Source organism: Lepisosteus oculatus, chromosome 12 (genome assembly GCF_040954835.1).
Source record: "Lepisosteus oculatus isolate fLepOcu1 chromosome 12, fLepOcu1.hap2, whole genome shotgun sequence".
Classification (NCBI taxonomy): Eukaryota; Metazoa; Chordata; class Actinopteri; order Semionotiformes; family Lepisosteidae; genus Lepisosteus; species Lepisosteus oculatus.
Window position 1 is genome coordinate 15,878,260 of NC_090707.1, and position 23,174 is coordinate 15,901,433.

General features: G+C 40.9%; 3 protein-coding genes across 3 annotated transcripts; 2 read left to right on the top strand and 1 right to left on the bottom strand.

Annotated features, from left to right (window-relative positions):
• Positions 1-315: 315 nt before the first annotated feature.
• On the bottom strand, positions 316-6,140 carry cfap210 (cilia and flagella associated protein 210). The gene is made up of 9 exons (XM_015358949.2): positions 5,808-6,140; positions 5,338-5,549; positions 4,589-4,762; positions 4,015-4,220; positions 3,559-3,715; positions 2,698-2,837; positions 2,231-2,423; positions 1,299-1,463; positions 316-954 (listed from the first exon to the last, which is right to left on the bottom strand). Exons 1-9 carry the CDS (start codon positions 5,872-5,874, stop codon positions 601-603), a joined length of 1,668 nt encoding a protein of 555 aa, XP_015214435.1. The 5' UTR covers positions 5,875-6,140; the 3' UTR covers positions 316-600.
• A 42-nt stretch (positions 6,141-6,182) lies between these two features.
• phospho2 (phosphatase, orphan 2) lies at positions 6,183-7,915 on the top strand. Its single transcript, XM_006636526.3, has 2 exons — positions 6,183-6,290; positions 6,765-7,915. Exon 2 carries the CDS (start codon positions 6,804-6,806, stop codon positions 7,524-7,526), a length of 723 nt encoding a protein of 240 aa, XP_006636589.2. The 5' UTR covers positions 6,183-6,290; positions 6,765-6,803; the 3' UTR covers positions 7,527-7,915.
• A 2,268-nt stretch (positions 7,916-10,183) lies between these two features.
• Positions 10,184-22,469, top strand: phgdh (phosphoglycerate dehydrogenase). Its single transcript, XM_006636525.3, has 12 exons — positions 10,184-10,848; positions 12,092-12,243; positions 12,480-12,545; positions 12,769-12,823; positions 13,608-13,706; positions 13,907-14,039; positions 14,511-14,659; positions 15,559-15,711; positions 16,314-16,452; positions 19,165-19,292; positions 20,141-20,366; positions 21,891-22,469. Exons 1-12 carry the CDS (start codon positions 10,711-10,713, stop codon positions 22,043-22,045), a joined length of 1,593 nt encoding a protein of 530 aa, XP_006636588.2. The 5' UTR covers positions 10,184-10,710; the 3' UTR covers positions 22,046-22,469.
• Positions 22,470-23,174: the final 705 nt, after the last annotated feature.

Below are 23,174 nucleotides of genomic sequence, written 5' to 3' on the forward strand. Positions count from 1 at the left end.
ACAAAAGTCTCTAGTTCAGAGAACATAATGTTCTCTTTATTAGACTGCAGATTCATTTCAGTAAGGAAAGCAAACTAAACCATACCATAGTTCAGGTGGGTACTGCGTCAGCATGCATAGGTCTCAAAAGAACAAGTAATAGTTTTTTTCCGATACTGAAAAGAAGAAAACGCAACGTTTCGGCCGTGGAGCCATAAGATGTTTCTTATACAGAGATTATTTGATTAAATATCCATTATAATGTCATTAATGCTTGAGATGTGGTGTAAACATAAAACTATTTCTGGTAGGTTTCAATCATACCATTGAACCTAATTTCCTGAAGCTGGTAAAGTCTTTATTTCTGATCTCTGACACTTAAGGTACATCTTAATTGTACATTATCAGACTAGGTCAAAACTTGTTACATCAAACAGGAAAAACAAGAAAAGATATGCATATATATTTTTAAAGGAAATGTAGAAATACAAATTAGATTAAAACTGGTACAAGTACCCTTAGCCAGTTGTGCTCATTTGTAATCTTTTGTCAGCTTTGGAAGATTAGGGACTTTGTTTTTGTTTTTTTAATGACAACAAACGTGCATTTTTCCTCAGAATTTTACCATGTAAAGCCTAGTCTTTTCTTTGCTAGCTGAATGTCACCTGCATCATAAATTTCCTTGATTTCTTGAGCGGTTCTGCGATTATAATTGGGCAGCTGGACTCCAGTTTCATCTTGAACTAAATAACTGGGTCTTACACCTCCAAAAACAGGACCAAGCCCACCACCAAGGCCCGCCGTGGCTGCTTTCTGGAGTGGGTTAGTATTTCTTCCAGCTTTTGCTGCTGCATCAGTTACTTCTTTTGCATATTCTTGGAACTGCTGCTCCTCTACAGCAGTGAGAGCTGCAGTTTGTTTTTCATATTCCAGTTGTGCTTTCTGGGCAAGCTGTGCCTTTTCCCGTTTTTCAGCCTAAATAGAACAGAAAGCAGATCAGCATCCTCATCCTTTACTACGTCCGTACCGAAATGACCTGGTTGTGGTGCTATAGCTGAAGGACTTGCTGAAGCTTAAACTGCTAGATTTTTATGTTGGAGTATACATAGCTGTTCTCTACTGCACAACCTGGATTCTGTACACTGACTTGCAAAAGCTTATAAGATAAAGTACTGTAGCAAAACTGTTCAGTGTTACATTCAGACACCTTTATTTACATCTAATTTGGAAGCTAAGACCATGAGACTTGTTTCAGAAAACTAATACTAAAAGCCTTAATTAAACACCCTGGACTAAGCTTGAGTAGATAAATATCTTACCATTTGTTGAATGTAGAGGCTTTGTAGCTTTTTATTTTCGTCTTTAATCTTCTGTGTTTTTCCCCATTGCTTTTCCAAAAATATCTTATCGGCTTCTTTTTTGGCATAAAGCATCTCTAGAGCTTTCAATTTCTCTTCTTTTTTCTGGTCTTCCTTTTGTTGTCTCTGAAGGATGTGATAGTTTGCTTATTATTTTTAGGCGTACATACTCAATTTGAAGAGATGTACTGTATTAAGCTGCAATGATGCCAAACAGGCTCAAATTTCTTTGCCAGATTAAAACAGCAACTTATACACCTTGAAAAGAATCAGGTAGGCAGAAGTGGATCATAACTATTTATAAAAAATGATTATCCTTGGGTGGTTCTTTCGAAGCGGATTTATATTATGTTTTAATTATATCCCCGATTGTATGGTCTTTGTTCATAATCCACACCAGACGTAGATGGAATAGCAAAACAAAACTAGACAACTAGTTCAAGTATTGGGTTTTATACTGAAATAACTCAAGACCTGGTTGAATTAACTCCTGTTCCTTGTAGAATAGATCAATTACAGTATCCAATCAACCAGGAAGCATGTTTTGAGAAGTGGGAGGAAACCCACATGGAATGGCGAATCTAGAATCGAACCCAGAAACTTATTTTTTAGTGCGCCACTTCTTCTGACGAAACAGAAAGTAACTCTCAATTATACAGGAAAGCGCTAAATTACCACTTTCACCACTTTTGCTTCTCTGTAAGCACTAAGCAGATGTACATATACAAAGGTGTATAATGTGTATAAAGGGCTCTTTTGGGGATTCACATATGTTTTTGATACAATTATTCAAATTACAAGAATCCTAGTAGTATTCAAATTAATGTTTCCTGCTATAGTTCAGTTTCAACTTTTGTGATCTGTGACAAGTGCTTTCCAAATGCCATTTTTACCATTGCTTGTCTGTGAGCAGCAATGGATCCCAGTTCAGCCTTCTTTTTCTCTTCCTTTTCCTTCAACTCTTTCTCCAGCTTCGCCTCCCGCTCAGCCACAGCCCTGGCAATGACCTCATCCTCACTGCTCTCCTTCTGCTGGAGCTGAGCAGCCAGGAGCTCAACCATTCGTTCCTTCTGCTGCTGGGTGTCCCTGCCGTAGTGTTAAAGAACAGAATGGATCTCTGAAATGTGATCCCTGTAGGCACATCGTCGAAGAACATACTGGATAAAGATAAAGCTCGTCTTGGTGTGTCAATTCAACTTGCAAAACAGCTCACAGTCAAACACACATTTAAAAATGTAAAGACTGCAAACCCAAAAATGCAATTGGCGGTGCAATAATAACATTGTTTTCAAATACCTCCACATGAGAAAAAGTGGCTTTCATCAGCAGGACAAAAAAATATTTTTTTATGAATGCTTACCTAAACAGTTCTGCCTCCTTCTCTTTCCTCATTTTTTGCATTTTTTGCTTTGCTGAGGAAAATAGTTTGATTCTCTCTTCCTCCTCTTCTTCTTTCTGCTTTTCAATTGCTCTTAGGATGTCTCTGTCGGATAAGTGATCCTAAAATAATAAATTGTTACACTCATTAGATCTGAATTTTTGGGAAACTAACTCTTGGAAATCACTGCATCAACAGGGTGTTCTTTCATTTACATATGCATTTACAAAATGTTTTTGCATTAGCTGGAAATGGGAGTAAATGAATGAGTACACAAGCAACGACTTTAGTAACAAGTGTCATTTCTTTATATTGATTCAGTGTCAGAAGGTTATCCAAATGGTTAAATCCTCAAGATTCAGAACTTTAAAACTTTGGGAGATACCCAAACAAATTATGATCTAAATCACACTTCAGAGGTTTGTAATAGAGTGTACAAAACTAAAACAAAAACACCATCTCAACTTAATACATTTAATTTCTAAATTAAAACACTTGATTAAAAAGTCTGCTTTTATCCTAATGTAAGACAGAAACGAACCCCTGAACTAGAAAGAATCTTGCAGTCACAATTACTGTATTTACTTTGTCTTGAGGGAAACAAGGATTGTGGGAGCATGAATCAGCACCCAGCCATGTTGTTGAAACTCTGGCTTCTTTCAAGAAAATGCTGGATGAGATCGATGAATCAATTACTATAGTACTATATATTAACTTCTAAATGGGCTACCTATTGTTTGTACCTTTTCTTATGTGCTTATGAAAGGATTTATAGCTGTAGGTCTCCTTTTCATTTCTTCTGAAAAATATCTCACTTTTAACAACACTTTGCCAAACACTCACCATATGAGCTTTCATTATTTGTCTCTTTTCTTCTTTCTTCTGTTGTTCCAGTATGCTTTTCTCCCACTCATATAGTCGCGTCATCTTTTGAATTTCTTCTCCCTCTTTTCTGTCCGTCAGCCTCTCAAGCTCTTTAGCACGTTCGTGCTCTTTTATCCTACAAGCACCAGTGACAATGTCATGAACTTATATCTTTCATCCTTTAACATCCTGCAATGCGGCTTCTTCACGACTAATAACACATAAGCTCATCGCAGCATGCTTTTAGGAAAATAAAGTGCTTTTTCAGCTTTTTCCTTGCAAAGCTTGTGACTATAAGAGATGCAGTTATTCTAAAGTCCCTATTATACCATCTTCTGCACAGCATTAGGGATGTACTGTATGTCATTCTGTGATACACTTTATGCAGATAACTACAATGCCACTGACTTTATTAAGAATACTATTCATACTAACTGCTCCATCAGCTTGTCTGTAGTTGCTTTTCTATCATGAAATCTTTGAAGTGCCTTTTGCTGATCCTGGTGAATAGCTTCTTCCTCCTGGTGCAGAATCTGAGCCATTATGTCTTTGTCCATGTCTTTAGTTGCATTCATCTTCTTCTGCTTCAGCTCGATCTGGGCTTCCCTCTCCTTCAGAATCTCAGTCAGCAAGAGAGCACTCTGAAAACAAAAATTAAAGGAAATTCTTTGATATGGAAATTGAACTGTACTTTCTACTTTCCTGAAAATAGCACAGACGTGGGACACAGATTTTAAACGGTTCTTTACAGTGACCCTTACAGTGTTCTGTGAATTGAGACAGAATCACATTGCATCACAACGTTCCTCTTTAAAAGCGAAATAATTCCCATTTTATCATATTTCCAACCCACCAAAGATAACCATATCCAGTCTCCACAGATGAGAAATACGTCATGGGGATAATTAATATACTGTAATATAAGCAGCAGAAGCAATGCAATTTTATACGGTTGTGCACCTCGCACGGCTAAAGATTCCACGAAGGAATGGCAAAAGAGAAAACACACATGAAATCTTTTCACTCGGTCCGTCTGGTAATACTGTTGGGACTTTGCTTTTTCAATGGCTTCCTTTCTCCTCTCAGCTTGGTACTGAGCCTCTTCCAAATCAATCTGCCTCTTCTCCTCTTCTTCAATTTCTTCTCGCAGTTTCTTGGCTTCAATCTTCTTTTGCCTTTGACCCTGCAAATCCGACCAATAAGCATAGGTGTTACGATAAAGCCTTCTTAAGAGCAAACTTTAAACTTCATATATTCCAGCAGATTTGAGGATACATCCAATGATACTGCACATCATTTCCAATTCTATAAATATGAGGCTGATATTCCTACTCCAGCAGTTTGGGGAACATGAGGATACACATAAGAAGAGGCATATTTAGCCCTCTTGATTGTTTTGTGCTGTAATTCCTCTCACATCCATCCAATACAGGGCTCGTGGGGCAGCTGAAGCCTAACCTGGCAAGCAACAGGCACAAGACAGGACACACCCTGGATGTGCTGCCAGTCCATTGCAGGGCAAACACACACAGACAATTTTTTTCCAGGCCAATTTGTCCCAGAAGCCAATTAACTTAGCAGTATGGTATGGATTTGGACTGTGGGAGGAAACCCAAGTGAATACAAACTCCACAAAGACAGCAGCCCAGCAGGAACTGAACCCAGGGTCTCAGCACTGTAGGGCCACAATGCTAAATCACTGAGGGGTGTCACTTCTTGTAAGCAGATCACAATAAAGACACACGTCAGGTGACTCACAGCAATGGTATTAGACCAGTTTTTCACCACTTCTTTGGAGCGCTGGTGCAGAGCCTCTCGCTCCTTCTTCCTCTCCTGGATCAGTTCCAGCTCCCTGTTCACGCTGTGGAGGCTGTCTTGAATCCTGAGCCACTCCGCTTTGGGCAAAACCTTGACTTGGCGGAGATCCGGGAGACGCACGGGCAGATCTGCCCCATCTCTTGTACCCAGTGCTAGAGTCAAATGATAGGAAGGCTGTCAGATGCCAAGATTTTACTTACCTTCCTGTACAACGTTTACATGTTCACAACATGAATAGGAAATTGTATGAACTGATATTCATGCTTCTCAAGAGTCAGGAAACTTTTTTTTTTAATTCGTGTGAAAAAAATATAAGACAGACAGGCATCTTAACCTTTTCAGAAGTAGAAATACTGATCTGCAGTAGAAGCAGACTGAATTGGTTAGCTGAAAATAATCTTTTAACTCACATGTGACATTTTTGTCACTCCCTTTTCGCCTGCCGTACTGCACAACAGACGCGGAAACTGTCGCCATTCTACAACAGGTTTTGTCTCAGTTTTTTGACAACTTTAACCATTTCCCGAGAATACACCTGCATTAAAAACAAAAAACACAGACGAAAGCCAACTACTAACACCTTACACGGCGACCTAGCAACTGAAGACCTAATGCATTGATGACAATGTGTCGCTAGGCAACGAAGTCATAACCCAATCAGGATAAAGTCGCAGGAACAAAGGTGGAGCTATAAGACCTGGCTATAGTCACGTGAATTACTTCACCGGAAGTTTTCTGCATCCGGGTTTCCATAAACCTTGACCTACAATAAAGTAAACGTGACCAATCAGAGTGCAGAACATGTGAAAGAACCAGTGACGAATGCAACCGGCGAGCTCTTTGAGAGAAAGGTGTAGTGCGGTGATAAGCAGTATAGATGCTGCTTTAAACTGGTAATTATCGTTTTCTGTTTACTTCGAGAAACTCATTCTAAATTCCTTTATGTATCTCTTTATGGGGTTGTTTCCTAAAACCTAGCGATGTGATTTTCAAATGCTCGGGGTGTTGTCGGGGTGACACGATTAGAATGTCACGCGTTACACAACAATGTTATTTGTAGATGGAAAATAGCTTTCATTTGGGTGCGAATATTTTCAGATCTCTAGCACTGTGCTTAGAAACGTGTCAGATCGGCATGATCGCTAAAAGTGCTGAAGCATTAATGTTTTTTGATCTGTCGCCAGGTGAAAAGCTGTACTCATGGTGCCTTTATCTATATTTAGAACACTGTGTACAGATCAGGTGATATATAGGGCATAGATTTTCAAATCAAAGCAGGTCATGAAATTCTATAATATTGTATTTTTTAATGCACCCCCCAACGCATTTGCACCAAGACTTACGTTTGATTTCTGTTTTGGGAACAGGACTCTTCTCGCTTCTCGCTTCTCAGTCTGCAGCGGACGATGAAAGCTCTTGTAGTGTTCGACTTCGACCACACGGTGGTGGACGACAATAGTGACACTTGGGTGGTCAGGTGCGTGCCGGAGCAACGCCTGCCGGACTGGCTGGTAAAAACCTACCAAAAAGGTCGCTGGACTGAATACATGGGTCGGGTGTTGTCTTACATCGGTGACCTGGGTGTCAGCGAGGCGGAAATGAGGAGTCTGATGGAAACTATCCCTTTCACACACGGGATGATGGAAGTTCTTAGCTTCGTTGCTCAAAACAAAGACGCCATCGACTGCATCATCATTTCAGATTCCAACACCGTGTTCATCGACTGGATTTTACGGGCGTCCAACGTCCAGGGGGCGGTGGACAGGGTCTTCACCAACCCCGCCTGGTTCGACGAGCGCGGCCGCCTGGCGGTGCGGTGCTTCCACTCGCACGGCTGCGCGCACTGCCCGGTGAACCTGTGCAAAAGAAAAGCGCTGGAGGACTTTCTGGCGAGCCAGCTGCGCGAAGGTGTGCGGTACCGGCGCACGGTTTACGCTGGCGACGGCGGGAATGACCTCTGTCCCGCGAAGAGCCTGACGGAAGGGGACACCGTTATGCCACGAAAGGGCTACACGCTGGACAAACAGCTGGCCGCCAACGCGCGGACCCCGAGCGTCCTGAAAGCGCAAGTCGTGGTCTGGTCCAGCGGGCTTGACATCCTCAAGGAAATCAGTTCCTCTGTGAAATAGTCCTGCCATCACGCTGCTTCATTCTTTACCCCTGATGGTTGTGCCGTCGTTGATGCCGGTGGTGTTTTTTTGTTTTAACATTTGAACGTGTCACGGAAATGTCCCTAGTTGCGTTTCTGATCCCCCTGGCACTTGGCTATGGAGAACTTATTTGGTTACGCATGTACATGACATATTTACATTTCATCACATTTAGATCAGTATTAAATACAGCAACAATGCTGTACTGTTAATCTTGCAAACGAATTGAAAATCGTGTATTAACTCTCATACAGACTAGGGACGAAAGCCACGCTTCAAAGTGTATTTTGAAAGGCACACAAGTTGATCTTTTAATGAATTACAGTATAATTGTATGTTTTTCAAAATAAACAGTGCATTACGTCTTTCGTCATTGTTTTTTTTTCTCCAGTTTTCTTAGAAGTATATTTAATAAGATTTTTCCCAACTGTACAGGGTTTCCTTGTGGCGCAAATAACCAAGTGACCAATACCTGCAGAAGAATTCATAATTTAGAGTCTTCAGTGTCCCAGTTAGTGATGAGATTGCACTCAAGTGTGCGAGTGGATATAAAAGTCAAGGGAAAATTCCACAAGGGTCTTTATTTTATGTGCTCTAAAATCTTAAGAAGCACCAACAAAAGATTGATAATTGGTTAAGATGTAAATTGTAAAACATATTTAAGTGGACAAATATTCAGAAAACCCTTTAAAATGCCATTCACAATACCCTGCTTTGTTTTAACACTGAAGGTACTTATAGAGGTGATTGTAGAAGGCATCTTGAAGATCACACAGTTACATATGTGGTGCAGAGGCAGAGACATTCAAGAGAGACTTAAAATATTTTCCATTCCTTGCACTCATCTTCAGCATTTCACAGGTATGACTGCTTAGTTATGAGTCCCCCCTGTTTAGTTTGGACATTAGGTTTGTTACTCCAAAATGTGCTATGCACCGCAGACAAATGTGTTCTTTCTGCTTGCCTTAAAGAAAATGAAATTACCAGTCATGTGCCATTGGAATTGAATGCACATGGAGGGCATGTGCCTTTTGTAACGTCTGACGAAGGTTTCTTTCATCCATTCTTCACTGCACTTGGCCTCGTAGTACAAAGTATCTTTTTATTTTGTACCTGGAATTGCACTTTTTTTGTGACTCCTTGTTGTAGTGCTGGTATATGACTGTGTTGTGACTATATACCTGTAGTACATCAGCCAGAGTTGCACTTTAAAGTTATGTTGTTTTCCCCTATATACCTGAATTTGACAGAATTGTGGAACCAGATCTTGAACTAATGAGTTTGATGGAGTTCAAGTAGGTGGCTGCGTCAGCATGTGTAGGCTGCAAAGGAACAAGTAAAGGTTTTTTTTTTCCATGCTGAAAAGAGAAGAAAATAAAGACAATGTTTTTGCCACACACTTGAAGAAGGCTCCAGAGCCAAAACGTATTTCTTTTCTTCTCTTTTCAGCATGGAATAGAATTTTACTTGTTCCTAATGAGTTTAATTGCTTTCCTCGTGTTGCACACCATAGATAATTTTATTTGATGTTCTATTTATGTTTCTATATGGTACTGTTGTTCATTTGGTCCAGTAACCCCTGATCCCCTTTTGTGCACATATGTTGATTACCTTTGGTTGAATAAATGAAATTACTCTCACATGGGAATTCTTGTTTTCCTTCTTAGTACTCTTATGTCTCTGTGGCTATGCTAAGCTAAACCCCTGTATATATTCTAAACTCCTAATGTCATTGAGGGACAGAATCTTTATGTTCTTTAAGAAAGTTTACAAATAGAAGGAGATCATTCAGCTCATCTGGCCAAATTTGGTAGCTCATTGATCCGAGTGTCTCATACAGCTCTTTCTTGAAAGAGGCCAGGGTAAGGGCATCTATTACATGGCTGGGCAACCTACAGTAAGTCATCAACAGAAGATCTTTCAAAAGTGCTAACTGGAGCCCCAGTGCAGTCAGTCTTATAGGTCACCTGTTTTTAAAAGCTGGGATCACCAGTGAACTATCGACAAATCGAGCACGCGCTGTAATCTGAGAACTCTGGTCCTCAAGGGCTAAAGACTTTAGGCCTAAACGATCTCTTATTTTTTCACATCAGCCATTTTAAGCGCTTCGAGAAGCCACCTTTGAAGACGCTACATAAAGTGTATATTTATTTAGTTGATCAAGCTGATCCTCCTCCTCTCCACTCTTTCCCACTCCATCCACTGCCCCTTCTCGGCCTGAGAGACAGCCCTGGGGCACCTGGAGGCCTCCTCCTGATAGCACCCTTCTTTTACGACCAGACTCCATTGTGACGATGGTGAAGACTTGTGCCAGGCGAATCTTTTAGCTCTTAGACCTAAGCCCCCCTCTTCCCTGCTGTGTTTGCCCCACGATGTCCTTGTGCCTAGGGGGTGCCGTTGCCTGCACACGGTCCCATTGCTGATGTGGGTGCTGCATTCTTTATCACATCCCTCAACTCCGTCGGCATCACCCCATTTGTCATTTGTTGCATCAGTATTCCTCTGTGAAGCTGGGGAGTGGTAATTTAAGCACTCAGTTCCCACAGAGCCCTGTGCTGCTTTCTCATATAAAACACTAGTTAGACCTGACCTGACTTGTGATAGTGTTTAGTTGTGCAACCACATCACGGTCCCGGTCTGACCAGAATAATGCAGCAGACCAAAGCACTGGAATGTATCACAACGGCGTCGCGAATGATCAAGTCATGAAAACGACGCCAGAGACATTTAGTCAATTAATGTACGTTTTATTTTTTTTCTAAAAACAACTCATGCGTAGCGGAGTACTATGGAAATACACGGTATAGAGTGTACATGTACAGTATAGGAGGGTCAAAATCGCTTGAAAAAAAAGATTTTTAAAACAATGCAAAAGGGGAGCAATTGAAATTACAACTTAAGTTCAAACAAAATGCTATTAATGACGAATTCCCCAAAACGTCCCCGAGTTGTTGTTTTTTTTTTGGGAAAACTCACATCTTTGGCTTTGCTCCAGCAGAAGCTTGAAGAGGCGGGGCTGTTCACAGTCATAAGGGGGCAGTCCGTGCTTGAAATGTAAAAAGAACTGGGACAATTCTGAAGGTCCCCCTTCTCCGCATCAAGTTACAGAAAGAGTCCATTCATTTGTGAAGCCTTGTCTCTCCAGCTCTGACGGTGCTGCAAAATGGCTCTTGTGTCCATCCAACGGCTTTTAATTAGCGAGAGTGTCGATCCATGTTGCAAACAGATTTTGCAAGAAAATGGAATTGATGTGACAGCGAAACAGAATATGAGCAAGGAGGAACTGATCGCTGAAATCAAGGTAGGAGCAGAATGAAATCTCAAGGGTGCGTGGCATCCCGGCATGTAATGCAAGACCGGGAGTACATTTTGTTTTGTTTTAATGCAAATATATTTATTCACGAAGCTCAATTCATCTTAATAAATTATTGATTTATTATTGAACGTGTCTGTTTTAAGACAACGAAAAATAACCAAATCGTGTGTTTTGGGGATGTATTAATAAAAAGAATTAGAGGTAAAATTTACTTTTCTAATACCGATGACCAAGTTTTGAAAAATGACGCAACGGATTTGCTCCGGCTGTTGTCGTGAATTTGGCACTGTTGGATTCCCAATTCAAGTCCCAAAGCTCTTTTTATAAAGTTAATTCCAAGTTGCTAGGAAGCGCCGCCTTCATCATGTTTTCTGATGCAACAGCACCTGTGTGTTTCAGCTCCCTAAACTCTGGTCATGCCACATTTGTAACAGTAATGCAAAAGATTTTTAACAGTAATACAAAATATTTTATACGCTATTTTTTTTATTTTCAATGTTTGCTTTAAGGTTTTACAGTATAATAAAAAATAATTACAATCTTTCTAAACTACAGTTAGATTAGTTTTTATTTTTGTACTTCGTTAATGTTAATGTATACCAATTAATTCTGGATTGTTATAAATCATAAAATGGCTTTGCAAAGTTTTGCATTTTTAATGCAGTGCTCTGTTAATTAAGGCACTAATTAACAGTTTTTAGCTGTGATTGGAGCCACTATTGGCACCGTTGACGGTGACCGTTATGTTGCGCTCAGTGGTTTCGCGTCAGGTGATTGGTTTGGCTTGACCACTGCAAAACTGTAAGGACATGTGTTGTTGGGGTTTTTTTGCGTGTGGGGGGTCTGCATAGGTGCACTAGACAGGTGATATGGTTACAAATGTGTTCAGTTGTTGAGTTTCAGCTGTATTTTGTAAATACAGTCTTGCTTTGTCAGGTGACTGTTCTACAGAAGGATCTACAGAACCAGATAGTGACTGAAATCCCCTCATCCAGCATCGGGGACTGTTTTTTTTATACACTCCATATTAAATCTCAACTTCTACTAGGTTCTGAATTCAAAATGATCACTTATTGCATTTTATTCTAAAGCAACGCTCACGGCAATGTTTAAAAGTTGTGCTCCTGGGATTTAATTAACCCAGACTTAATTAGGGTTACTGCAGTTTAAAGAATCTTAGAATTAGTGTTCTTTTTTTCATTACCTTGAACATGTTTTCTTTCTTCAGGACTATGAAGGGCTGATAGTTCGTTCGGCGACAAAAGTGACAGCAGAAGTCATCAACGCCGCGAGCAAACTGAAGATTATCGGCAGGGCTGGGACTGGTGTCGACAACGTGGACGTAGACGCTGCTACTAAGAAGGGCATTATTGTCATGAAGTAAGAAAAACATCTGTGTTAGCGCCGACTGCTACGTTTACTGCAATTTATGTAGAATACACGTCAGCTGCATGGTGATTTGGAAATACGCGTTTCTACGTTTGCTTGAGATAATTTGCCTTTCCTTTTCATTTAGTAGCATATGAAAATATTCCCTAATTTGTTCCTGATTTTTGTGAAATTCTATGCAATTTGAGTATGAGATATTTCACAATCCTGACTTGCTGTTTCTTCAGTACCCCTAGCGGAAACACCATCAGTGCTGCAGAACTCACCTGTGGGATGGTGATGTGTCTTTCCAGGTGAGACACACATGTGCTTTACCATATTTTCGTTTTTTTTGTAGTGCACAGCTTTGCTGAAGCAAAGTTGAATGCCTTATGTGGAACACTGGAGGACATTAAATGGACTTTCAAGAGTCCTTTGAATCCAGTATCCATTGATATAAATGAACAAACTTAAAGCATTTTCTTGCAGTATAAGGTATACATATCAAAAGGTAACTTAGAAATATTCCTTTTCCAGACACATCCCACAGGCAGCTATGTCCATGAAATCTGGGAACTGGGACCGTAAGAAGGTAAGCTTGGAATGACAGATTGAGATGAGATTGTTTTTCATGCAGAATGTTTTCTAATGCTTGGGCTCCCATGATACCCATTCAATCATGGGAGTTAGAACAGTTATAACAAGAGGAGGCCATTCAGCCATTCAGCCAATTTGGTAGCTGGTAGCTAACTGGTGCAAGAATCTCTTCTGGCTGTTTCTTGAAAGAAACCACATTCATTAACAACATGACTGGGCAACTTGTTCCACACTCCCACAACCCTTTGGGTAAAGCCGCGCCTCCTGTTCACAGTAAATGCAGGTAGTTTCTGCTTCTGTCCTCTGGTATGCATTTCACTGTTCACATTCAGCTGGACTGGCTTTGTCAGGGCCTCTGAGGATACTGAACACTTGTATCAGGTCTCCTTGTTGACTCCTTTGTTCAAGACTGTTCACTGTAGGACCATAAACTCCAGAATGTTTCTGGTTTGCTCTTCTTTGCACTGATTTCAGAGCAACAGTACTGCACCTTTTCTAAAATGTATTGACCAAAGTCGTACACTAACAGAGGCCTTACTAGTTTGATTACAATTTTAGACTTTTAAGAATATAGTCTTGCATTTTTTTTACCATTTTACTTGCTTTTACCACAGTGTCTAGAAGAATCACGTGAGGTGTCAGCATAACCTCCTGTTTTGTTCTCATAGGTTGCCTCTTCTAGCTCAGTATTTCCAACTGTGTATTTTTAGTTCGTGTTTAGAGTTCCTGGACCGTAGTGTCTTTGACGGGATTGTTGTGTTGTTGTGATATTTTCACAGTTTATGGGCTCCGAGCTGTATGGAAAAACCCTTGGAATTGTTGGCCTTGGAAGAATTGGAAAGGAAGTGGCCCTTCGAATGCAGTCTTTTGGCATGAAGGTCGATTTATTTTTTTAATCTGTTTTCGTGTGATATCCATTGTAGAGGCAAATGTACAGCTGCTGCTGCTTTTACAACATTGAAAGTGAAATGTAATGTGTTCTGGTACTGCGCGTAATGTTTTTTTCCCCCAAGTTTCGTTGTGATAGCTATCGCTTAAGAAGGGCTTGTTTTGAATTACCGCATTTTTGTGTCGGTAGACTGTTGGCTATGATCCCATCATTCCTCCAGAAGTTACTGCAACATTTGGAGTCGAGCAGATGTCCCTGGAGCAGCTGTGGCCTCTTTGTGACTATATCACAGTGCACACACCATTAATGCCTTCTACCACTGGTGAGTTTGTATGTAGATGATCCTATGTGCGCAACAGTGTCTGTCATTAAGGACAGAGAATTCTATGTTTGAAATGAATCCAACGTCTTTTGCTTTTCAATTCCTCTGAATCTTGCCTCAGTAACTGGCAAGTAAAATGATTTGTTTGAAGAGGGGCTAGAAAACGATTTAAAAACAAAATACGCTTCTCTGACAAGACGAGAACAATTAATTAGTTGGGTATATTTGTCCAAGAAGGAATAATCATTGTTGTTTTTTTCATATAATTCTGCTTTTTAAAGTATCAGGTTTTTTTCTTGCAGACATTCTCTTTCTTTTTAAAAAATGTAAATATTTAGAATTTACCCTAACTGATGAGCAGGTGATTTAAGTATGTGTGGAGATCTCTGTTTCAGTCTGCAGACATGGGATAAACAAAAGAGCGATGTGTGCTAAGATGAGGTGATTAACTGTTGTCTTCATTCACCCGAGGGCTCTTAAATGACACCACCTTTGCGAGGTGCAAGAAAGGTGTGAAGGTGGTTAACTGTGCCCGCGGGGGCATTATTGATGAAGGAGCCCTTTTGCGTGCCCTGGAGTCTGGCCAGTGTGGGGGTGCAGGCCTGGATGTGTTTGTGGACGTGAGTATCATACTGCAGTGCCATCAAGGGTCAAAACAGAGAAACTGGGACTGTTTCAGATAACAATAATAATAATGATTCCTTGCACTTATATAGCGCTCTTCTGGACACTCCACTCAAAGCGCTTTACTGGTAATGGGGACTCCCCTGATACCCCTAATTTTTCACAGAGAGGCTGGATGAGATCCTTGGACCAGTTAGCTGCTAACTACTTGAGTTTGTTTGGGCTAGGTGGTCCAAACAGCCTGCTCACAAACACAACATCTTATTATCTCATGAGTTTATATATCCAGATTTATTATATTTTCATTTGAAACATTGCAGTTTGACGTGATATAAGAATGTGAATCCCTACAGAATATATTAAACATCTTAAAATATTTGATTCTATTCATACCTACAGTGTTTTTATCTTTGTAATTCATTATCATTATTTGCTAAAGAAAGTATATACCACCTACTGGTTACGTAAAGTGATGAAACACATTAATTGGTCCACAAATATAAAAGTCAGAGAAATTATATATTTTTATTCTGGTTAAATATTTTGTGGATTTTCAGATTCTAATATCTTCCATTAGTGGTACAGTATTTTGCCATTTGGGAGAAGCAGTCTTTCGAGAGGAAAATCCCCCCAGTGCTTCATTCAGTTCGGGCTCACAGGGAAGCAACAGGCTCAGTGTCCATCACAGGGCACATGCAGTCGTTCTCAGAAACCCCTGTTAACCCAGGCAACATGCAGACTCCCCACAGATAGATCCCCAGATCTGTAATTGAACCCAGAGCTCTAGCGCTGCAAGGCAGCAGTGCTAACTGCTTCCCCATCGTGCTGCACTTCCAGAGGGGAATGGGAAAAATTAACTTTGCCACGTGTCTCCTTTCTCTTTTCTGGTATCCAGGAGCCTCCTAAGGACCGGTCACTGATAAACCATCCCAATGTGATCAGCTGCCCACACCTGGGGGCCAGCACCAAGGAGGCACAGGCCCGCTGTGGGCAGGACATCGCCGTCCAGATTGTCGACATGCTGAAGGGAAAGGCCTTAACTGGAGCGGTGAGTGCTCTGTTTTAGTCAACTGATCACCACAGGGCTGTCTGGTCCTGTCCGGTCCTGGAGGGCCAGTGTGTCTGCAGGTTTTCTAGCTGAGAGAAGCTGTTATGTTGGTCCTGAGAAGCCAGTGACCAGGTGGTTTAACTCTTTTAGAGCCAAGTTTCCCACAGACACCCCAGAGCTCGGGGATCAGAATTGGCCAGTCCTGGGTTAGCAGCTTCTTATTTCTCACTATAGTGAAGGAATCGCATTGTGCTCACTTATAGTAGTGTATAACAAATGGAAACCAATGATTTGCAAAATACTAAAATATCATTAATATATTAATAGGGTATATATGTTTTTATAGCATCTAAGTAGCTGTAACATTGTGGAAACATGCACCACAGCAAACATCCATAGGTTGAATTCCCTTGAAAAAGACAAATGTGTGCCTTGATATTTTTATGCAATTGTATTTCTTTAAAGGTATGAGGTAAAATCAGGGCAAGAAAAGAATTTTTGTCGCTACAGAATTGGTGTCTTGTAATGGTATACGCAAAGTAGAAAAGGAAGTTGTAACAGTGCAATAAACAATTGTATATTTTATTTTTTTGTCATTGTAGGTGAATGCACAGGTGTTGGCAAGCACTTTTTCTCCAAATTCCCAGGCGTGGATTAAACTGGGAGAAGCCCTGGGCACCATTTCAAAAGCTTGTACCATGGAAAACCAAGGGCATTGTCAAGTAAACATCACAGCCCTAGGTACAAGTAATTAGCTTTTTTTAACTGTCTTGCATTTCTGTGTTTTGTTAAGTTAAAAATACAGTGATCGTTTTCTTCTCAACGTAAAGTATGATGTCAAAACTCCTTGTTTGTGTGAGAATATGTAGAACAATAATTCTAAAGGCATTATAAAACTCTTCTTAAGATGTTTATTATTGTAGATTTCTAGTTTCTGAAACATCGGGAAAGCACTCATAACACCTAGCCATGACAATTGGACACATTTCAGTGATGTGGTCATTACTTCTGGGCAGCTTCTGTGAGCTTGATAGCTGGTTAAATAGCTCCCCCTGGTGATGTATACAGTGCCTTGCGAAAGTATTCGGCCCCCTTGAACTTTTCAACCTTTTGCCACATTTCAGGCTTCAAACATAAAGATATAATTTTTTTATTTTATGTGTAGAATCACCAACAAGTGGGACACAATTGTGAAGTGGAACGAAGTCTATTGGATTTTTGAAACTTTAACTAATAAAAAAAATGAAAAGTGGGGCGTGCAAAATTATTCGGCCCCCTTGCGTTAATACTTTGTAGAGCCACCTTTTGCTGCGATTACAGCTGCAAGTTGCTTGGGGTATGTCTCTATCAGTTTTGCACATCGAGAGACTGAAATTCTTGCCCATTCTTCCTTGCAAAACAGCAGTTTTCAGCTCTTTCCACAGATTCTCGATTGGATTCAGGTCTGGACTTTGACTTGGCCATTCAAACACCTGGATACGTTTATTTGTGAACCATTCCTTTGTAGATTTTGCTGTATGTTTGGGATCATTGTCTTGTTGGAAGATAAATCTCCGTCCCAGTTTCAGGTCTTTTGCAGACTCCAACAGGTTTTCATCCAGAATGGTCCTGCATTTGGCTGCATCCATCTTCCCCTCAATTTTAACCATCTTCCCTGTCCCTGCTGAAGAAAAGCAGGCCCAAACCATGATGCTGCCACCACCATGTTTGACAGTGGGGATGGTGTGTTGAGGGTGATGAGCTGTGTTGCTTTTACGCCAAACATATCGTTTTGCATTGTGGCCAAAAAGTTCGATTTTGGTTTCATCTGACCAGAGCACCTTCTTCCACATGTTTGGGGTGTCTCCCAGGTGGCTTGTGGCAAACTTTAGACGAGACTTTTTATGGATATCTTTGAGAAATGGCTTTCTTCTTGCCACTCTTCCATAAAGGCCAGATTTGTGCAGTGTAAGACTGATTGTTGTCCTATGGACAGACTCTCCCACCTCAGCTGTAGTTCTCTGCAGTTCATCCAGAATGATCATGGGCCTCTTGGCTGCATCTCTGATCAGTCTTCTCCTTGTCTGAGCTGAAAGTTTAGAGGGACGGCCAGGTCTTGGTAGATTTGCAGTGGTCTGATACTCCTTCCATTTCAAGATGATCGCTTGCACAGTGCTCCTTGGGATGTTTGAAGCTTGGGAAATCTTTTTGTATCCAAATCCGGCTTTAAACTTCTCCACAACAGTATTACGGACCTGCCTGGTGTGTTCCTTGCTCTTCATGATGCTCTCTGCACTTTCAACAGAACCTTGAGACTATCACAGAGCAGGTGCATTTATACAGAGACTTGATTACACACAGGTGGATTCTATTTATCACCATCAGTCATTTAGGACAACATTGGATCATTCAGAGATCCTCGCTGAACTTCTGGAGTGAGTTTGCTGCACTGAAAGTAAAGGGGCCGAATAATTTTGCACGCCCCACTTTTCATTTTTTTATTAGTTAAAAAAGTTTCAAAAATCCAATAGATTTCGTTCCACTTCACAATTGTGTCCCACTTGTTGGTGATTCTTCACATAAAATAAAAAATGTATATCTTTATGTTTGAAGCCTGAAATGTGGCAAAAGGTTGAAAAGTTCAAGGGGGCCGAATACTTTCGCAAGGCACTGTACATGCTTTACTCAAATTCATCACATCACATGCATACTGTAGGTATACAGTATGTTTGTGGTAATCCTCAGAAAAGACCGCCAGACCATGTTCACATCATTCAGCTGCTTTCAGACCTGAAACCTAGTCCGGCACACATCATTATAAAACATTTTTTATTTGCTCAGAGTCATGCCTTTGAATTTTGACATCCGAACGTACTGAACTGAATGGAAAACCCTTGCAGTGCAAAATGAGCACTCTTAGAGTCCAGACCTGAGGTGTATTTACATTGATTGAAGAATTCATAAAATTGAACACCATTTGTTTTACTTTTAAAAAAAGATGACTTGGAATGAAATATCCACGCACTCTAGAACTTTGCCAGTCTCTGTTTGTTTCCATTTTGCCTTTTATTGAGGGTGGCACCGCAGTTAGTATTGCTGCCGTGCAGTGCTGGGGCCCTAGGTCCAATTCTAGACCTGGGCTGCTGTATGTGTGGAGTTTGTATGTTCTCCCCGTGTAAACATGGCTCTCCTCAAGGTGCTCAAGTTTCCTCCCACAGTCCAAAGACATACTAGGAGGTTAATTGGCTTCTGGGGAAACTGGCCCTGGTGTGAGTGTTTGTGTGTTCGTGTTTGTGTGTGCACCGCGATGGACTAGCGTCCAACCCAAAATCTATCCCTCTTTGCGTCTGTTGCTTGCTTGGATAGGCTACCCTGCAACCTTGTATTGGATAAAGTAATTGGATGGATGTTTTTTCTTCACTTCTTCTCAGAAGCTGCGCTGATCATTTGAATGACTTGTCTTACTTCAAACAGGAGGCTCTCTGAAGACCTCTGCAGGCTATCTAAGCTCCGCTGTTGCGATGGGATGGCTGAGGGATGGTTCGAATGGCCATGTTAATCTAGTCAATGCACTGACTGTAGCCAAGGAGGCTGGTATTAAGGTAGGTCTGTGTGTCTGCATTCTGTATTAAACCGTTCTGCCTGTCATTCCCAAGCCAGTCTGTATCTGTAATGCTGTCTGCTTCAGTGGTGTTTTAATGATGAAAGAATACGGTATACTGTAAGTCAAGGTTGCTTTTATAGTGCAGGCCAAGCATATATAACAATAAGATTTTAAACCTTTACTTGTTCCTATGCCGCCTATGCATGCTGACGCAGCTCCCTACTTGAACTATATATAACAATAGCTGAAAAGGAGAAGTATTTGTTGTTAGGGCTTTTGTGCTCTTGATATTTTACTTGTAGATTAAAATATAGATATTTTAACTTAAAATACTCTATCCAGCTTTGTAGATGATGCTGTAACGTGTTCTCTGTTAACACGTTGCAGCATCACTCATTTGTGGAAGATGCTGTATGTCCCAGTGTTGAATGTGATGGATTTGAAGTCAGTTTTCCAATTCTCAATTATTTAAAAAACAGAATAAATGGAATAAAGTTTTCTGCACTGTCTTACCTATAGTGCTCAGACATGTGAGGTATAGTGTTCCCTGAGGTTTTGCTGTGACAAGGTGCTTGAGGTTTTATTCTGAAATGCAAAATGTACAGTATTCAGTTTTTCAAGTTCAGTATTTGTATTTTGTTTAGTGCCAACTTTAAAATTTGAGCCTTAGTTTTGGTAGTGCAATCAGTGTCCTGGTTTCCTCCTTTCTTGGGAAGTTCCATACTTGATTAGGACATTTCTCTCCTGCCTCACCTATCCTGCCTACAGGAATTGAAGAAAGACAAGCTATTTTGTCCATGAATGATTATTATTGGTAATGTTGTGCTGTGGTCTGCCTCCTTTTAGGTCACCAGTACTCACAGCAGTGCAGTGCCGAGTCTGAGCCGAACTGCGTGCTTAGTGGAAACATCAGTGAATGGTTCATGCCACAGAGCAGTGGGCTCAGTTCAGGAGGATAGTCCTGTTCTCCTGGAGCTGAATGGCAGTGTATTCAGACAGCCAGTCCCTCTTGCTGGAAACCTGCTCTTTTTCAAGGCTGTGTCCAACCCTCAACTTATGCCTTCTGTTGCTGGTAAGAGAGTGCTAGTTTCACTGGCTGTTGCATTTTCATTTTTGCACTCTGCAGGAGCAAAGGCGTGACTCTTCTGAGGACAGATAGGCCATCCTTTTCCTTTGACTGTACTATCCAGAGGGAATCTAACCAGAAAAGGCCTGGTCTTTTCTGACTCCTGAGGTCATGGCATCAGTTGGACGATGAGCTTGCATTTTTGTTTCTATGATATATACAAGCATCATAAAGCACTGACCTAAAAAAGCTATGCTAGTGGCTTCTTTTTGAGGCTTGTGGGTAAGTGCTCGATTAAGCTAACAGAATGGTGCGGTAGGGAAAAGTGTCAAAAACAATGGAAACATTATAAAGTACACTAGTTCAATCCTACTCAGAGTGTTGTGTACATGGTCATCACATGATAAGGAAGGATGCAACTGCCTTCAAAAAGGTCTGATAGTGACTAGAATAGTTCCTGGTCTGCATTGAAAGTCATACGCCATATCTTCATTCTTAGATAGAGGAGATAGAGGCCTCACACTGAGAAATGTGTCAGGACCTCAATGCCTCATGTAGAACTTACCATCTCAGTGCCCTATAGGCGACACTTCTTGGTGTCACGGATGTCAGAAGGGATGTACCGTGGAGAGGCAGGAGAGCAGAAAAAGACCCATATGCGTAGCGGCGGAACGGGTGATTAGCCTGTACTCAGCAGTTCAGGAGTCGTATAGAAACCAATGCCCTCAGGCAGCGGACGTGGGGCGACCTGGTGCTAGGCGGGTCTAAGGACATCCGAACCTCAATGCTGAGTGAAGGTGAATGAGAGACCTGGAAATATATAGCCCCAGAGAGAGAGACACCGGGACAGCAAAGCACAGGAAACTAGGGACAGGACAGATTAAGAGCTCCCTCTGGCTGCAGAGGGCGTGACCCTTGGTTATGCATACAGCAATGGGTTTCTGGAATAAACGTCTTGGCCATTTCGATTAAGTTTATTCCCTTTAGTGAGCTGAGATCTTTCTGTCAATATGCCACTGAAAGTAAAACAAACAATGTGGATTGAAAACTTCCTCTTGTTTGTAGCTTTCTTAAGCTCGAAGTTATTGTATTTTTTTTTGCTGATGTTGCCTTTTCTTTTTTTTTCTGTTATATGACGTTTTTCATGTGCTACTCAGAGTTTCCAGTTCCCTATAATGTTTTTTTTTTGAAGACCACTGATTTTTTAAAAATTTTAGAATCAAACTTTTCTTGGGAAAATTCCACTCTGAGGCAGGCGCGGCAGTGGTTAACATTGCTGCCGCCCACCCCTGGGGCTCTGGGTTCGATTCCGGACCTGGAGTGCTATCAGCGTAGAGTCGGAGAAAAGGGTTAGAAAATCGATGGATGGAAGTCCGCATTGAGTTCTTCCAAGCCTTCAACATGACATTTGACAGCTATCTGCTTCCAGTGCACCCCTGGAGATGTGTTTTTGAAGTCGAAACATTTTGATCTCAGATTTCTGTTCCTGACTGTCAGCAGACTGTCCAGAAAGGCTGTGCTGTCTTCCAGGTGTGCTGGCTGCTGCCGGACTTCAGATGGAGTCGTTCAGTGCCTCCTCATCCACTACGGGGGACCAGTGGTGCTGTGTTGGAGTCTCATCACTGCTCAGCGACTTGAACGTCTTGAAGCCTCATGTGAAGGAAGTTACACAGCTATCTGTCTAAAACGTGGGGAGCAGATTACAACCAGCTATGAGCAACCAGATCCTTAAGATGTTGCATCAATCATTCCATGGGTTTTAGAAAAGTTCTGAAGTTGTGCATTCAGAGCATTGATCTGTAGTTATTAAAATCACCTTGCTCAACTTCAGTAAGCTTTGGACACCTATTTATTTGTTCTTAGCAACATTTGAAACACATAAGCTAGCCTTTAAATATGAAAATGTACGCTTTTGCTTTTGTTTTTTTTAAATTAAGTGTTAAACCAGTAAACAATCAGAAAGTGCCTGTTGTGTTTACAGTACATTGCAAAACATTGGGGGGTATTTGTTTGGTATGTATTCAATTTGCTCAAAACAAATTTTAAAATAGTTTTCTTCTAACCTTATCCCCCTAGTACTCTGCTTTTGAAATAAAGGATTTAATATTATGGTCGTATGAGTGAGGTGTTTCTTGCAGTGTTTTGTATGCAAAGCTTCCCGAACAATACAGAAAACAGGTGTATATAAGTTACGGGCTGTACCGTTACACATGTAACGAGGAACAGCAGAGTGGAGCTGGTCACAGAGTTTCTTTTTCGCTGCATTGAGAATGGATAAAATTAGGTTTTTACACCACTTGTGTAATTTGTAGACGTTTCTACTATTTTCTACTACAGTGCTAACACCTAGATAAATCTTAACACTATATTAAGAGTAAAGATGGTGTGTTTTTGATACGTCCATCTCATTTATTGCAGTTTAGATGTTTGCGCGGTTCTGCGATCATGGAGAAGAAAATCCAAGTCAATAGATCATCAGTATTCTGTGTACAACCAAAGACGTGAAAACTGGCCACGAACCAGATTTGGACAATAGACTCTCAGTTTATAGTTTCTGAAGGTTTCTTGTTTCTATGGTAAGAGGGGGTTAATCCTGAGAATTACTGCAGAATCGATGCCACTCTTACACCGTGTTAGATATTTTGTAACTAGCGCAATCGGAGCATTGTATCCAGTTCTGCTAGCTATATAATGGAAACAATATTTTATACATTTAAAAACAAACCAACCAAAATAGCAGCTCCTTGGATAGTTTCAATACAACCACGAAACCACCAAAAAGTTGTCATTATAGCTCTTTTTTCTATTTTTAGT

Coding starts and splice junctions, on each gene's coding strand:
- phgdh (XM_006636525.3), top strand. CDS start 10,711: ATGGCTCTTGTGTCCATCCAACGGCTTTTAATTAGCGAGAGTGTCGAT. Junction 10,849..12,091: donor AACTGATCGCTGAAATCAAG/GTAGGAGCAGAA, acceptor TTCTTTCTTCAG/GACTATGAAGGGCTGATAGT. Junction 14,660..15,558: donor GCCTGGATGTGTTTGTGGAC/GTGAGTATCATA, acceptor TCTGGTATCCAG/GAGCCTCCTAAGGACCGGTC.
- phospho2 (XM_006636526.3), top strand. CDS start 6,804: ATGAAAGCTCTTGTAGTGTTCGACTTCGACCACACGGTGGTGGACGAC.
- cfap210 (XM_015358949.2), bottom strand. CDS start 5,874: ATGGCGACAGTTTCCGCGTCTGTTGTGCAGTACGGCAGGCGAAAAGGG. Junction 4,221..4,588: donor ACCGAGTGAAAAGATTTCAT/GTGTGTTTTCTC, acceptor TTTTGTTTTCAG/AGTGCTCTCTTGCTGACTGA. Junction 1,464..2,230: donor CTGCTCACAGACAAGCAATG/GTAAAAATGGCA, acceptor CACATCCTTCAG/AGACAACAAAAGGAAGACCA.